This window comes from Columba livia, chromosome 21 (assembly GCF_036013475.1).
Source record: "Columba livia isolate bColLiv1 breed racing homer chromosome 21, bColLiv1.pat.W.v2, whole genome shotgun sequence".
NCBI classification, from domain to species: domain Eukaryota; kingdom Metazoa; phylum Chordata; class Aves; order Columbiformes; family Columbidae; genus Columba; species Columba livia.
In genome coordinates this window covers 7,093,741-7,110,352 of record NC_088622.1, presented here as the reverse complement: position 1 = coordinate 7,110,352, position 16,612 = coordinate 7,093,741, and the positions used below count along the sequence as shown (strand labels likewise).

Below are 16,612 nucleotides of genomic sequence, written 5' to 3'. Positions count from 1 at the left end.
AGGATGGGCTGTGTCACATGGAAATCCCTGAATCTCCTTCCTGGGAGAGCTGCTGAGCTTTGGGAAGGGGTGCCGCTCAGCTGCAGGTGGGAGAAGCACAGCATGGAGCTGGGGTGCAAGGAGAAGCCTGTTGGGAAGAGCAGAGAGAAAACACAACCTGGCCTCAAAGGGAACAGGCTGCCCAGGGAGGTTGTGGAGTCTCCTTCTCTGCAGACATTCCAACCCGCCTGGACACCTTCCTGTGTAACCTCATCTGGGTGTTCCTGCTCCATGGGGGGATTGCACTGGATGAGCTTTCCAGGGCCCTTCAACCCCTGACATTCGGTGATTCTGTGATTCTGTGACAGGAGATAGTTCCTAGGAAGGCAGTGGGGACCACACAGAGTTTGCTGGAAGGGTTAAAATTGAGTTGGCTGAAGACCAGTCAAGGAGCAAAGAGGTGATGGGAAGGGAATGATTATTCCAAGCTCTTTTTATGCCTATTCTGCTCTTTTTAATTCTGTTCTGATGGTCCTGGTCTTCACTAATTTCCTGTGCTTTGAAAAGGGAAGAATTGTTTCTCCTGTTCTAACAAAACTTGCCTTTCTGGAGGTTAAACACCTTTGGTCTTTTTAGGACACTCTGCAAGAGAAAGGTCCAGGACACCCCTGTGAGCACAGGCTGGCGCTGCCTGTCTCAGCTGCTCCTCCAGGCTGCTCAAAGCCCCGTGCAGCCCGACTCGAACACTCCACGGATGGGGCATCCACACCTCCTCTGTGCAGCCTGTGCCAGTGCCTCACCACCCATAGTGAAGGATTTCTTCCTTGTATCTAATTCCCCTCTTTCAGTTTAAAGCCATCACCCCTTGTCTAACACTTGTAAGAAGTCCTCTCCAGCTTTCTTGTAGGTCCCATTTAGGTACTGGAGGCTGCCATAAGGTCTCCCCGGAGCCTTCCCTTCTCCAGGCTGAACACCCCAGCTCCCTTGGCCTGTCCTCATGGGAGAGCTGTTCCAGGCATAGCAACACGATTTGGTGGTTGTAGCTTCTGTCAAACTGCCTTGATTTTTCCCCTGCACTCAGGATTCCAGCACAGTGCACAGAGGCACTGGGCTCAGCACCATCTGCAACAGATGAGATTAGTGTTAAACAAGACTGGAATTCAATGGGGACGCACGCTGTGTCCAGCACAATGCAGCAGTGCCTTAAAATTAGTAAATATCTAGGAGATTATATAAAAACATTGCTGGCAAACCATTCACAAAGTGTTCAAAATAGCAGTGTTGGGAATGACAGCTCTGTGGAGCAATGATCAATGGCTTGATGGCTGAGCCCATGGGAATGATTATAAGGTTGTGCTTGGGTCTGGCAACCAAAATACAGGTCTTGGTTGTAGAACGGGTGACTGCATCCAGGGAAGCAGCGTCTGAAGGGACCAAGACAGAAGCCAACAGGGAGGAAAGAGCTGCCCACACAGACGACTGTGATTGCACTTTACACTTGATGTGCAAAGGGAACAGTGAGACCAGCAAGAAAAGCAGTTTATCTGCTACTGGGTACAATATCTAGCTCAAAACATGATGATGAGGAATATAGAGGTGTCCACAAAGAGCTATGGGAAGATCCAAATTGTGGAAAGCCACTTCATAGCAAGAAAGTGTGATTCAGCTTTGTCTAATTAGCTCTTACTTTCCCTTGAGAGATGCTACCTGCCACCTGTGTCCACATGAAGAGAAATGTCCCATCACCACAAGACAACAGCAAAATAAGTTATGTTGATGTAAAGGCAAACGTTAGTGAAATCCAGACCTCACTGGAGAGTGGTACAACAGTAATGACCACAAGTCATTCTCTGGAAGAACAAGAAGGCGAATGGTGAATGGTGTCTCACCTTCTTTGATCTCAAATTTCCCTTTCAGGACAATGGTCACCATGCTGTCACCCCCCAGTGCCGCTCTCCCAGCCACACTCAGTACCTGCCCTCTGCATGCTCTGCAGGGGTTGTTTTCTTACTCTCTCACAGCAGCTTTCTCCTAGGGTGCTGAAGAATTTACGATACCAGCAGGTTTAAAATGCTGCTGGTGAGGTAGCATCTCAGCCCCGAAAGCACCAGGCAGAGGTGGTGCCCCATCCCCAACAGTGGGGTGAACCTGGGCCATCTTGGAGTTTCCTTTGGAGCTGGGAGGTCCCTGAAGGCCAGCAGAGTGGGAGCTTTGCAGATGGCCATCGTCCAGCTACGGCGGGAGCACAACCCCGCCGGGTATTCGGTCCCCAGCGGCTGCTGAACCCCGACAAAAGGCAGAGGGAGGCTGCAATCGCCATCCCCACGCTCATCCCTCCCTCCGCTCGCTCCCTACAACACCCTCCGTTCTCCTGTCCCAGCTCTGCCTTTGTGTCTGCAGCTTCTGTTACCAACTTCTAATGATCTACATCAAGGCTGCCAGGCGGTGGGAGTGCAAGCAGAAGAATTCAGAGCCTCTAATTACAGAGGAATTAGCAAGCAGACAGTTACTGTTTAGTGCTAATGAACAGATACATTAAGAGAGACATCGCACAGGCTGAGGAGTGTGAGGCCTGATTATAAAGGAGCGTCAAAGAAGGAAAACACAAGGAGGAGGATCCAGGGGACTGAAAAGGATTCACCTGCAACTCAGCTCCCTGGTTTTGCTGAGGTGGAAGTAGCCTCAGGCAGTACATTAAGGTAGCAATCACACCATGTAACTGCAAAGTGCAAAATCTGAACATTAAATAACTCGCCTATAGCGTGGGATGATGCTGGGGGTGTGCAAAGCCCCTTCCCAACCCCAAGCAGCATCGCACCTACCCCGTCTCCATCAGCCATCTCTGTAAGGGAACCTGCAACAGGTCACCATCCCAGCTCCTCTGTCCTCGTCACGTGTGAACGTGTTCCTGTGTGCAGTCAAAGCCAGGTCCGACGCTATGCTAAATCTGCCTTCGGGGCTGTGATACTGCATTGAGAACACCGAGACCCCGCGGCTCCTGAGCCAACTCCAGATCAGAGGTCAGTCTGCCAGTTCATGTGCAACCAAGACATTTCTGTAGGTTACCTCTGTCCCAGAGCTCTGCATGTCCAACCAAGTGATGCCCACATCAAACACCTCCTGCCCCTGCAGCCAGCACACAGCAGTCTCCAGGCAATTCAGTGGAAATGCAATCATGCACGACCGCTGAATTCAGTCTTGAAGGTCCGGGGCAGCCTGGGGCATGTCCACACTCCCCACACAGTTGCTGCAGTGCTCAGAGGGACCACAGGCACTCGCTCCCACATGTGTTTGTACCTTACTGGCGTGCTTCCACCGTGCAATGGGATTAAGCAAAGCCCCGCTCTGTGCTGCAGCTCCAGGTGGGCTGGGAGAGCAGCAGCTCCGCGGGACGCGCTGCAGGAGCAGCCCTGCCAGCCACCCCGACAGCCCCAGCAGAACCGCCCTGCGCAGGGGGAGCGCAGCAACCCCCCGGCCAGCACAGGGCTGGAGACCCCCAATGACACCCTGCCAGCTCTGCTGCTTGGTCTTCACCCAGGTGACCCTGCAGCAGCACAGGACCTGGAGCAGCTTTATGGTCATCCCATACATCCATCTCCCAGCCACTCTTCTGTGCAGCTTTCCTCTCCTTTCATGCCTGTCCTGGCTTTCTCTGCAGTCAGAGCAGAGATTGCAGTTTGTGTCAAAATGCTGGAGCTAATCTTCCCTGCTCAGGAACGAGGAGCGGGAGCTGCAGAAGGCTGCCAGCAGCTGCTGTCTGCAGCACAGCAAGGCTGCACGCAGCCGGGGCTCCCAGCACTGGAGAGGGATGCTGGGACACCAGGGGACAGGGACATGAGCTGTTCTGCTGCGGGGACAGGGCGGGCAGCTCTGCCTTCAGGCAAAGTCCAGCTTTTCACAGAGATAAGGGATATTTTTCACACCCAAGGCCTTGGATTCATCTTGTAAGTGCCAGGCCCATGCATTTTGGTCATCAGCAGCATTACAGAGCAAGCAACACCGTAGAATCATAGAACAGTTGGGGTTGCAGTGCCCTTCCCAGCTCCCCCAGTGCCCCCCCCGCCATGACAGGGACATCTTCAGCAGCTCCGGTTGCTCAGAGCCCCGTCCAGCCTGGCCTGGGATGTCTCCAGGGATGGTTCATCCACCACCTCTCTGGGTACCTGGGCCAGGCTCTCACCACCCTCAGGGCCGACAGTTCATTTCTCATGTCCATGCCACATCTCACCCCAGCTCTTCTCCACTTCCAAGCCCTGCTCACCCCGCAGGATTTCACCCAGCACCTCTTGCACAGGAGATCCCTGCCCACACCTCCCCTTGCGGGACAGGTCTGCCGGGAGACGTGGCTCCGCATCTTACCGGCCTGGTTGGTGGTGATGTTCACTGATGCGAACTGCGGGGAGAAGGGGCTCTGGTCGGTGACGCCGTTGACCGCCTGGATCTCGAAGGTGTACTGCGTGTGGGCCAGCAGGTCGCTGATGTAGATGCGCGGCTCCGTCAGGCCCAGCTGGCGCGGGGCGAACTGCACGTTGTCCCCGCAGCGCGTGCAGGCCCCGCGGCCGGAGCCGCAGCTCTTGCAGATGATGTTGTACACCAGGTCCTCCCGGCCCCCCGAGTCCCGCGGCGGGGTCCACTCCAGCATCAGAGAGGTCTCGTTCACGCTGGAGATGACGGACTGGGGTGCAGACGGGATGGCTGGAAAGGGAACAGACAGAAGGTGTAAGAGCCGGAGCCCTGCTCACGGCTGCGGGAGCAGCTGCACCCGCTCCGCACCCCTGTCCCCGCACTGAACCGGGCGCTTCTGCTGGCGTCAGGGATGCGTGGCCAAGCTGGACAGCCAAAGGCAAGAGCGGGAACAAAACCTGTCCTCTTAACCCTGGCTGATCTGATTACGTGGCAACCCTTGGCAAAATCCCCCTGTTACTTTTTGTAGCGTTTGTGATTCCTGGCCTTTGCACTAATCTCCTGTGTGTCAGCTCGCAGGTCTTATCATCCAGTTACAGCCCCGGAGTGAAGTCATCCCACTGCCTACAACAGCACAAAACCCCCTGAATTTCTGTCCCCTTTGCACATGCAATGTTTGCAAGACACACGCCTGCAACGCTCCTGGACGAGCTGCTCTGAGCCCCCTGGACTCCCCCAAACCCCCCCGAGGCAGATGCCTTTGTTACACATCGCTCGGTGCTGTGACTGGTGCGTCTCCGTCCCCTCCACATGCAACCGCCCCTCCCCAGTTGCCCAGAACCCACATACTGGTGCACGGCATGTCGACAGGATCGGCGTCTGCCCGGTAATATCCGTTCCGGCACACGCAGTTAGTGGCCCCTTCCGAAGTCGTCCGGCTGTTAATGGGGCAGTGGACGCATCCTTCATCCCCTTGGCTGGCCTTGAACGTCCCTGACGGGCAGCCTGGAAGAGAACCAGGAGCAGCGGTGAGTGGGGAGGACGGGCCGGCAGGGCCACCCCGAGCCCCGCAGCGCGGCCAGAAAACACCCTCGGGGCTTCGCAGGGTCCAAAGCCAAACCCTGACAATTGCAAGTAAACGACGTGGAGAAGGAGCAGCTGCTGGAGGCTCTGAGGCCGGCGCTGCCTGTGGGGATGGGGAGACACCTCCCCGCGAGTTCCCAACCACCGGCGAGAACAGGGGCCGCTCAGGGAGTCTTGCGGATACAAATGGGATTTTGAGCCGCTGTCACGCAAGGAGATGCAAGCAGCTGTGCCACATCAGACCAAAGGTCCACGGTCACCACCAGCCCAGCAGTGGCCACCCAAGGAGCAGGGCACGAGCCACACACACGCGTTGCCCACGGGACCGTCCCACCCCCCGACGAGTCACAGCTCAGGGACTTTCCAAGAGGCAGCTCTCTGCATGTGACACCCCTTGTGTGCTGCTTCTTCCACTACGTTATCCAGTTGTTTTTTCATGCCATGCAAATGTTTTGCCACCATTTTATCCTGCAGCACGGAGCCTCGTGGTGTAACTGTGTGCTGCACCAAGAAACTGCGGCATCCTGCTTCGGAGCTGGAGCTGCCGTTCCATTTGCTGCGATCTCACACTTGCATTGGCACTGAACATTCAGTTGCCATCCACCTTCTCTATGACCATTTCAGTACTTAAAAGGGCCCTATGAGAAAGAGGGAGACAGACCCTGCAGCAGGACAAGGGATGATGGTTTCAAACTAAAGGAGGGAGATTCAGGCTGGACATGAGGAAGGAATTGTTGACCCTGAGGGTGGTGAGAGCCTGGCCCAGGTACCCAGAGAGGTGGTGGCTGAACCATCCCTGGAGACATCCCAGGCCAGGCTGGACGGGGCTCTGAGCAACCTGAGCTGGTGAAGATGTCCCTGCTCATGGCAGGGGGGCACTGGGGAGCTGGGGAGGGCCCTTCAACACAAACCATCTGTGACTCTATAACTCTGTGGCCCCTGGGGCTGCACAAACCTCCATCATGCCCCAAGTAAGCTGCATAACAACATCCACTATTTTATTCTCTACTCTTTTCTCATAATTAGCAATGTCCAAATTGTTATTTAACCACCAACGCACCAACCAGACTACCTATTATAGCCACATGGTCTCTTTCCTCAGAGACACCAGCCAACTCACAGCCTCTGTGCACCCATGTGTGGAGATGGGGTTGTCTTCTCCTACTTGCATCACCTCATGTCTATTGAGTTCCAGTTGCCTTCTCACTCCGCAGTCACGGCATCTCATAACGTCCTTTTGCAACTCTCCACAGCCAGTACTTGTCTTCACCGCTCAGTATCACAAGCGAATCCTCACTCCTGTCCCGATGGCAGCGGCGTGCTGGGTTCTGCCCGCCCTGGGGCTCAGACCCTGGATCCTCACAGAAGATGCTCCACCAACAACAGCCGCTCACAACCGCGTGTTGAGCCAGGCAGGTGGGCGAGGGTGGTGAAGGCTGGGCCACAGTGTGAAATACAATATTAACAGATACGGCACAGGTGGCTAAAGATATCCGTGCAAAGCTTTAAACACCAGCAAGTCCCTTCCAAGGCGAGGGATCACCAGGGTCAGAGCACTCATCACCACGGCTCTCGGTGATCGCTCTTGGTTGAGCTGTTAAGTTCTTGTGCGGCACCAAGAACCCGAGGTGGCACGTGGCAGGAGCTCCCAAATGAGTTAAACAAACTTCTACTGCAGTTTGCTGCCAAGGCTTTCGGGAATGAGACAGATCAGAAAAGCAGCCTGGGAAAAACATACGCTCAGGGTTGCTGTAAGCAAGAGCTATTACTGTGATTATCTATCTTTTTCTTGGAATAAAAATCTAGGTTTTTCTTTCAGTTTGCATCTCCCTTCCTTCAAAATTATCTGGAGTTTCCAATAAGAAAAGCTCAACCGAAAAATACAATCAGCTTTCCTGCTTGCAAAGTCCCTCCTGACTCCCACAGTCAAAGATCTGTTGAAAAACAGGGTTCTCCTCATGCTCGGGGATCTTTGCACCTCCGCCGTCCCCGTCCCCACATGTTGACTCCATCGCCGACCCTATTCCCAGCGGTACAAACTCTATACCCCTCGGTACAAACCCCCGCGGAGGGTGTTAAGCTGTTGGGAGAGGTGCCGGCTGCGTGTTCTCCGTTACACAGCAGTGACGGTGGCTCTGCAGCTGGAACGGTAACGGGGTCCCCCTGCTAATACCCATTTTTGAAACACGATAAGACCAACACACAGAATTGCTCCAGTCTGACATCCAGGGTGAAATACGGGGTCATTTGATCAAAGATGTTTTCAGACACAGGCCTTTTTCACCTTCCCAAGGCTTATTTTAAAAATAACAACTTTCCTATAAGGTTTCTTCTGCATCAAGATAGAGATACATCAAAAAAATGCCTCTGCTGATGAGATATAGTGAGTGGCCCTGAGAGACAAAACCCATTCCCCAGGTTTGGCTGGCACAGGCTAACAGCTGCAATTAATACTCCTGCATGTGCTGCTCTGAGAGCCAGGCAAAAATCAGGGGCTTAACGATCGCTCACCAAAAACACCAAGCGGAGATGTTAAAACCCATTGCACACGCTGTCAAAACGCAGACAGAAGTTTTGGCAATGTTCTTCCTCCCCAGGAGGTCCCGCACACCAACACGGGATAAAATAATCCTGGAAAATCAGAACTTCTCCCAAGATAATTGTTCTGAAATCACGCTGAAAGATGGGAAAATCACTGAAATTCGATGCAAAGCCGGCCTTTGGTTTTTTTCTTCTCCTCGCAAGTAATGACAACCTCCAGAAGTAAAATAAACCAACATTGTGTTTGAAACTGTTCTGTTCCCTCCAGGTCTTCCTCTGGGTGAGAAAGCAGCTTTTAATTTGGAATCCATCCAATTTCTTGCTTCCAGAGTAAACAGCACATCAAAACTGAAATCTTCACAGAGGGTTGAAGCCCCTTCTGCTCGCACAGTGCGGATGGTCTCACCGCTTGCTGGAGGGCACAGGACACCCCAGCGCTGCCGCGGGGGGCGACAGCACCTTTGGGACACGCTGTGATGAGGGCAGAGCATCCTGAGAAGCTCCCCTTGGGAAGAGGGAACTGACGCAGTGGAATCGCAGAGATCAGTACTATATCAGAGCATCCTTCCTCCAGGAGGGCGGTTGCCCTGGCAGCAGCTCCGGCCCCATCGCTGCGGCAGGGGCGCTTTGTGGCTTCCCCCGTGGTGGGTTCCCGCATCTCCGGCACCAGTCGGACGATGCTAATAGGGGCTCACAAGAGACAGATGGACCCTTAATTACCTCGCCGCTGCACGCCGGCATGGATGGCTGCCTCGCTGGGTCCGGCTCGGAGATGGCAGCAGGTTTGCTAACAGCACTGGCTGTAGATCTCAAACAGACCCGGAACGTCTGAGCAGCACCGGGTGTCCTTGTTCGCCATCCACCCGTTCCCTGAGCACGGAAAGGCGGTTGTGCCCGGGAACACGCTGCTTTGGGAAGGGAACGGCACGGAGAAGGACCCACGGGGGGTCCTGCCCTCTGCTGCAGGAAGACCAGGCGGGGGATGTGGGGGCAAGAGCATCCCAGGCTCCAGCATCTGCTGCTGGAGGCGGCGCTGGCACCGGCTCCAGCCCCCCCACCCCGGGGTGCTGCCCGCCTGGGGCAGCTCGGGGGAGAAAGCATCCCATGTGTCGGCCTGAAGGAAAAGCCTTTGGCCAAACGTGCAGGAAAGGTCACAGAGAGGTTCCCTGTTTGCTGGCTCCACGTCCCACCGCCTCTCTCTAACCAACTTTTTAATTAATCCAGTATGATCTGCGTAGGCTCCAAACAGGCTCCTCCGCATCCAAAACTGTCCTGGCCCTCACAGCCCACCCCACGCCACTTCTGCAAACAGCTCATAGCAACCAGCTCTCTCTTGCCATAAAAGTTCCTAAAATGGCACCTTCGGTCTGTGCTAAGGGCTCTGAGGACGGGTCCTCCCCGGCTCCCCGTGCCTGCCTTTGTTTCTGCTGTCAGCAGGGCTCCTTCCACTCCAGCAAGGCGTTTTTAATGGCTGATGGAAAACAGGCAGCCCTGGCTCTGTCAGGGAGGATCTGCCAAGAGTCTTAAATCCCCGCCTTATCTTCCAGCTGCCTCTGTGCTCCCCGCAGGGCAGAGCAGGGGCAGGCAGGCTGGCTCTGCATCCCCGCATCCTCAGCATCCTGGTGCCGCGGTACCCAGAGCGGTTCACCTCGGCCGCATCCCGCTTCTTGCCCTGCCCCGTGATTTTGGGAGCCCCCCCGCCAGCTCTCCCCCCTCCCACCGGCATCCTCATCACCTCACAAACCCCACGCAAGCCTCTGGCGCCCTTGGCCACACACCACGGGACTGCCCCTGCGCCGACCCCACACTGAATGGGTGCCAGCGATTGGAAAAGAGGAAAAACAATGTCCTGGGCCATGCCAGGAGGAGCTCGGCCAGCACGTCACGGGAGGCTTTTTACCACTGCCAGGCACCAGGGACGCTGCCACAGCTTGTTTGGGGTTGTCCAGTTCAAGGGTGATGTGGAGGAACAGGAGAGTCAAGGGGGTCACCAAGATGGCCAGTCCTGGGGCATCCGAGGAGTGGGTTAACTGGGGCAACGGGGGATCTAACGGCAGCTGCAGCTATTTGGGGCCAGATGATGCAGAGCAGACAGAGCCGAACACTTCTCGGAGTGCCAGAGCGCGTAGTGACGGACAAGGACCACAAGTTCAGACTGGACTTTAGGAGAAGCTCCTTCTCCATAGGAGAAGCCCTGGGACAGGTCACACAGGGGTGGCAGATCTTCCTTGGGGTGGACTGCTCATGGGCTGTATCTGGGTACTTGTGATGTTGTCCTGTGCTGAAGGCTATTACACCCAGCCAGCTCTGAATTTACCCCTTTTCCCTTTCATCAAGCATGCCCTTCTTACAAGATGAGATGCATGTTGCAATGACATTGTCACTTTTTCCATATTCTGCCCATGCTGTCCCCTGTGCCCTGACTCTGTTTCAGCCGTGCATGCGAATGGCCCTCACCAGGTCCCTCAGACCAGCGAGGACACCCGGAGCTGCATGAGCTCACACACACATTCCCCTTGCCAGAGCTGTGCAGGCTCCTCAGGACCAGAACGGACAAAACACTTTGTGTCACCTGCACAAGTTGCCCATTCTCTGCTTGTTCATGTCCCCAGGCGCTCACACGATGGTGTTTGTCAGCTGAGCTGGCCAGCCCAAGGGAGCAACGCTGCCCATTGCCTGCGGATCTGCTTACGCTTCTGCCGTGGCCTCTCCAGCATGGTCACATTAGAGCTGGAGGCGGGAGGACCCAATCCTGCCCTGCAGGACTGTGGTGCAGGAGGCAGCTGGTAACAGCCGAGCCCCTTGGACTTGGCTTTGGAGTTGGCTGGGAGCTCTGAAAGAGAAAGATCTTGGACGTCTAGGTGCCAGCTCTCTGCACTCATCCTCCCCGGGGCTGCCCAGGTCCTCCGGTTTCCCTCCTGATAAATTTAATTAGCAGCCTACACTGTTACCTCATACTTGAGATAAGCAATTAATCCCATTGCCAGGTGCTGTCACTGCCAACACTGACAGCATTTGGAGAGCAGAGGATGGAAATAAAGAAGGGAAAACAGGGTTAAATGAGATTAACTGAAGGGGAACGCGGAGCTCAGCTGACTTCTGTGATGTGGATTAAAGACTTGTCAATGAAGGAAGAAGAAGTTGCAGTGCAAATGTTCCTGTTTAACCCCATCATTCTCCACAGGACAGAAACAGAAGTGGATGGCACAGGCCTGCAAAAGCCTCCTCCCATTGCTGGCAGCTTTAAATAGGCCCCCATGCTGTTGACTGGACCAGCAAGCTGCACCTCCCCAGCTCCCCAGCACAGGCACCGCTGCTCCGGCCGCACAGCTGGAGCTGCCGGGACCCAAACCCCACGTCCCCTACACTGGTGCTCCCCAGAGGTGCCCCCCAGGCCACCTCATCTGCCTTCCAGCTTCAGCCCAGGGCTCCTGCAGACACAGCACCGCGGAAGTGCCCCGGTAAGGACTGCCAGGCTGCTCCCTGCCCGTCTGCAGATCATGGCCGGTGGTGTCTTATCCTCACCATCACTCGGTCCATACCTTTCACTCGGTCCACAGGCAGGTGCAGAGGGGCAGCACCAGGTCAGCGTGGGACTGTGACAAAACCTTAGTACTGGGTGTGACCAAGATTTGGAGGGGACTGGGTGAGGCAGAGTGATGCCCTGTTTTGGGAGGTCCCCAAAAGAGCACACTGGAAGGTGCTGCAAGGGACAAATAGTCCCCATCCTTCTAGCCAGGCTGTCCTCAGCCCGGCTCCAACAAGCTCCAAAGACCAGGGGAACGGCACAGACCAGGGATTCAGTCTTTGGACACCACGGCACAAACCGATGCTGGTCATCATACAGTGACTCGGCAGCACAGCCTGGGCCAAAGCCAGACAGTTATAGTCACAGAATCCCAGAATGTCAGGGGTTGAAGGGCCCTGGAAAGCTCACCCAGTGCAATCCCCCCATGGAGCAGGAACACCCAGATGAGGTTACACAGGAAGGTGTCCAGGCGGGTTGGAATGTCTGCACAGAAGGAGACTCCACAACCCCCTGGGCAGCCTGGGCCAGGCTCTGACACCCTCACCGGGAACAAGTTTCTTCTCACATTTAAGTGGAACCTCCTGTGTTCCAGTTTGAACCCATTACCCCTTGTCCTGTCACTGGTTGTCACCCAGAAGAGCCTGGCTCCATCCTCCTGACACTCCCCCTTTCCATCTTGATCCCCAGGAATGAGTCCCCCCTCAGTCTCCTCTTGTCCAGCTCCAGAGCCCCAGCTCCCTCAGCCTTTCCTCACACGGGAGATGCTCCACTCCCTCCAGAATCTTGGTGGCTGCGCTGGACTCTCTCCAGCAGTTCCCTGTCCTGCTGGAACTGAGGGGCCACAGCTGGACACAATATTCCAGGTGTGGTCTCCCCAGGGCAGAGCAGAGGGGCAGGAGAACCTCTCTGACCTACTGACCACCCCCTTCTAACCCACCCCAGGTACCATTGGCTTCCTGGCCACAAGGGCCCAGTGCTGGCTCATGGTCACCCTGCTGTCCCCAGGACCCCCAGGTCCCTTTCCCCTACACTGCTCTCTAATAGGTCATTCCCCAACTTACACTGGAACCTGGGGTTGTTCCTGCCCAGATTCAAGACTCTGCACTTGCCCTTGTTCTATTTCATTAAATTTTTCCCTGCCCAACTCCTTCAGCCTGTCCAGGTCTCTGATGGCAGCACAGCTTCCATTGTCACCACTCCTCCCAGCTTGGTGTCACCAGCAACTTGCTGACAGTCACTCTATTCCCTCATCCAAGTCATTGATGAATATATTGGATAATACCAGTCCCAGCACTGCCCCCTGAGGCACTGCACTAGATCCAGGCCTCAACTGGACTCTGCCCCATTGACCACGACTCCCTGGCTTCTTCCCTTCAGCCAGTTCACAGTCACCTCACTACCTGATCATCCAGACCGCACTCCCTCAGTTCAGCTGTGAGGATGCTGTGGGATACTGTGTCAAATGCTTTACTGAAATCAAGATAGACCACATCACTGCTTTGCCATCATCTATCGTTCCCTGCTCTTCTGCAAGAGCATCCCCAGCCTGCTTGCTGGGACAGCCTTGGGCAGGCAGCACCTCACCCAGACCCTCCCCGCTCTCTGCAGTGCCCACACCAGCAGCAGGGCTGAGCCCCAGCCTGGGAGAGGCTTTGTGCTGGGGGCTTGCCGGCAAATCCCTCCTGCAGCTTCCACCGGGTTCGCAAGGTCACGTCCCCGCTAGCACTGCTCAGAAGTTCAAGCATCTGGTGAGACCGCGCACCTGTGGGCACACACCTGCGAGCCCCCCCGACCTGCTCTGGGCGGCACATCCATCACCGGGGACGGGACTCAGCTGTCAGGGAGAAACGCCTGGAATTCCTCACCTGCCCGGTCAGCCTGGATCAGCCTCCTCAACCTGCCATGGGGCTCTTAAAGAGAAACGGAAAGCTTTCCGTCCCTGCGTGAGCGTGGGGGTGCTCGCAGCATCCTCCGGTTACAGACAGCAAGTACCATGATCCAGCATTTCTGCTGGAGCTGTTCAGTGGACACCCCAAAGGAGAGGGCTTCCCTGCCCAAAGGAGATGTGGAACTGTGTGTTCACCACACTGCTGTAGACCACAGGCGACCAACTGCATGAACTTTAACAAGGGCAAGCTCTGGGTTTCGCACCTGGGACACGGCAAACCTTGTTGTACAGACAGACTGGGGGATGAGATGCTGGAGAGCAGCTCCATGGAGAGGGATCTGGGGTTCTGGTCGATGGCCAGTTGAGCATGAGCCACCAGTGTCCCTGGAGCCAAGAGGGACCCGTGTCCTGGTGCATCCAGCACAGCACGGCCAGCCGGGCAGGGAGGGGATTGTCCCGCTCTGCTCTGGCCTCACCTGCAGCATTCACTGTGTGCAGGGCTGGGGACACGGGATAAAAGGAGATAAAGCTACTGGAGAGTGTCCAGAGGAGGGACACAAAGTTGGTGCAGGGTTTGGAGGGGAATCCGTGTGAGCAGCGGCTGCAGTCCCTGGGTTTGCTCAGCTGGAGCAGAGCAGACTGAGGGCAGAGCTCATGGGCTGCAGGTTCCTCAGCAGGAGCAGGAGGGGCAGGGTGAGCTCTGCTCTGTGACAGTGACAGAGCCCAGGGAACGGCAGGAGATGTGCCAGGGAGGGTCAGTGGGACATGAGGAAAAGGTTCTTCCCCAGAGGCGCTGGACACTGAACAGGCTCCCCAGGGAGGTGTCACGGCCCCAACCTGACAGTGTTCAAGAAGAGACTGGACAACGTCCTCAGACACACGGGGTGACCTGTGGGGTGTCCTGTGCAGGGACAGGAGATGGAACCCATGATCCTGGGGGTCCTGCCAGCTCAGGACATTCTGGGGTTCTGTGAACCCATGGGCAGGGTTCAGAGCTCACTTGCAGTGTCACCCCTGGGTGAAGCCAACACCAGAGGTGAGGTGACAGATCAGGAGCACAGCTCTGGTGGCAGCAGATGCTTCGTCCCTCCTCGCTCCTGCAGACACTCCAAGAGCACCCTAGGATGAAGCTCCAGGACCACGCTCACCGTGTCACCCACCACTCTGGGGACACTGGGTGCATCTGGCCTGGGAGCAACCCCAGTCCCAGCTCACAGGGCGATCAGGACACTGCCAGCACCTGCCCAGTTTCACCCCCACACCGTGTCTGGCAGCTCGGCACAGACCCGGACACGCTCATGTGAGCGGGGCAGATGTACCAGACGAGGTGCCGCGCCACGGGGCTGTTGCTGTGCAGTTACACACCACCAGACACACCAAATGTCGTGTTCTCCTTGTTCGGCCTCTCGTTTTCTTCTGGTGCAGAGGATGGACTGATGTGTTTTCCACCCTCTGACTGTAAGACTGCAGGGGTAGGTTTTTTTTTGGTTTTGCTTTAGATTATTTACAATATCCTCATTTATTTTATTTTGCTATTTTTAAAACTGCTTTTCAGGAAGCAGCATGTCCTTTTGCAACAGGCGTACACACTGCAGCTCCACATACTGAAAGAGCAGTTGTCTAAACAGTAAGCCAGCTTTCTCCAAGTGGTCTCCAGAAGAATTTAGGACTTTCACATTTTGTTGCTTTGTTTGGTCTTTGTTTAAGTGTTTCCCAAAGCTTCTGCCTGGGAGAGCTGTGCTGTGTTCACCATTACGGGAACGACTCCCAACCCTTTAACGCAGGGAAAGAACAAAACCAAGCAAGTGGTGACATCAAAGTTGCACTGATGGAAAACCCCTAATCCTATAAACCCTTCCCGCCTTAATTGGTGTTAAAACAAAGATAATCTTATCTCAGCCCTATAAAAGAAGGGATAGGATGTACTCTCTAAAAGCCTCTCTAAAAGCCCTCATAAACTTGACAAACATTCCATGTTCCCAGCCCAAGGAGAATGGCTTTAATCCTAAAGGGAACATGAAATAAAAATGGCACTTTTCCTGGGCAAGACCCCTTTGAGTGGACGGTCTCCATGTCCCCGTGTGAATCCAGAGTCACTCCCCGGCCCCACAGGGCTGCTGGGGTTGGACACGCGTCCACCAAGACCAGAGACCCGGGGACCGAGCACCAGGGACCCCAGTGTCTGCACATCCCCAGGTACGAGCAGAGCCGGGATCAGGCCTGAGTGGCCTCGTTTCTCCACCTCCAGGGACTCCGAGAGCATCTGTGGCTGCTCAAGTGTTTTATCTGCGAACCGCTTGTCTTGACCCATCTCCCTCACCCCAGAGGTCGGAGGAGCAGGTTTCAGGGTCAGGGGTGTAGAGCCTGGGAGGGGGTCTCTGAAGGACACTCCAGGCTGACCCGGAGCCCTTGGCCAGAGTGCAGAAGTGCTGACAGCAGCGTTCCCAAATCACTCCGCCACCATTTCCCACAGTGTGAAGACCAGTGGCCCTCATCCCGTCCCCTCCCCCTACCATCCTTTCTCCTCTCCTCTCCTCTCCTCTCCTCTCCCTCTCCCTCTCCCTCTCCCTCTCCCTCTCCCTCTCCCTCTCCCTCTTGCTCTCCCTCTCCATCATTTCCATCTCCATCATCTCCATCTCCATCATCTCCATCTCCATCATCTCCATCTCCTCCTCCCTCTCCAGCAGACACTGCAAACCCCTCGGGCTGCAGCTCCCCAGGGAGCCTCTCCAGGGCACAAGCAGCTTTTCCAGGTAGAGGTGGCCAGGAAAATTTGGAGTGGGCATGTTTAATCACTACATTTTAACACCGCTTAGCACCCAGTTTAGACAACTTTAAAACATGCCAGCTGGTTAAGTGCCAGCAGCCGCTTTCCAGATGACAACATTGTTCTTTGTCAGCACTAGGTGCTGAGTGGAGCTGGCATAAGGGCTGATTAAAAATGGTTGTTTATGGTGGTTTAAATCACTGGGGGTGTAGCTGCACAGTAACTTTCCTTTCCAGCCCATGGAGAAGCTGCAGGCAGGCAGCACCGCATGGGACGGGAGGTCACAACTCTGCGCTGTCCACCTCCACCGACCAAAACGCCCTGAAGCTGGAACACACACTTGGGAAGGGCGAAACCCGAGGAGAGCCACCCTTCCTCCAACATGAGCTCCCAAGTGCTCTGGCACTTGTGAGACCTGTGT

The 16,612-nt window shown here is 55.5% G+C and overlaps 1 protein-coding gene across 4 annotated transcripts in view; it reads right to left on the bottom strand.

Annotated features, from left to right (window-relative positions):
* Nucleotides 1–16,612, bottom strand: part of EPHB2 (EPH receptor B2) — a 144,510-nt gene that overhangs the window by 45,786 nt on the left and 82,112 nt on the right. For all 4 annotated transcript variants that reach the window (XM_065038196.1, XM_065038198.1, XM_065038197.1 and 1 more), the window contains exons 4-5: nt 5,233–5,388; nt 4,339–4,674 (exon numbers count right to left, since the gene is read on the bottom strand). In XM_065038196.1, coding sequence (XP_064894268.1) covers nt 4,339–4,674; nt 5,233–5,388 — 492 coding nt within the window. The remainder of the gene's footprint in view (nt 1–4,338; nt 4,675–5,232; nt 5,389–16,612) is intronic.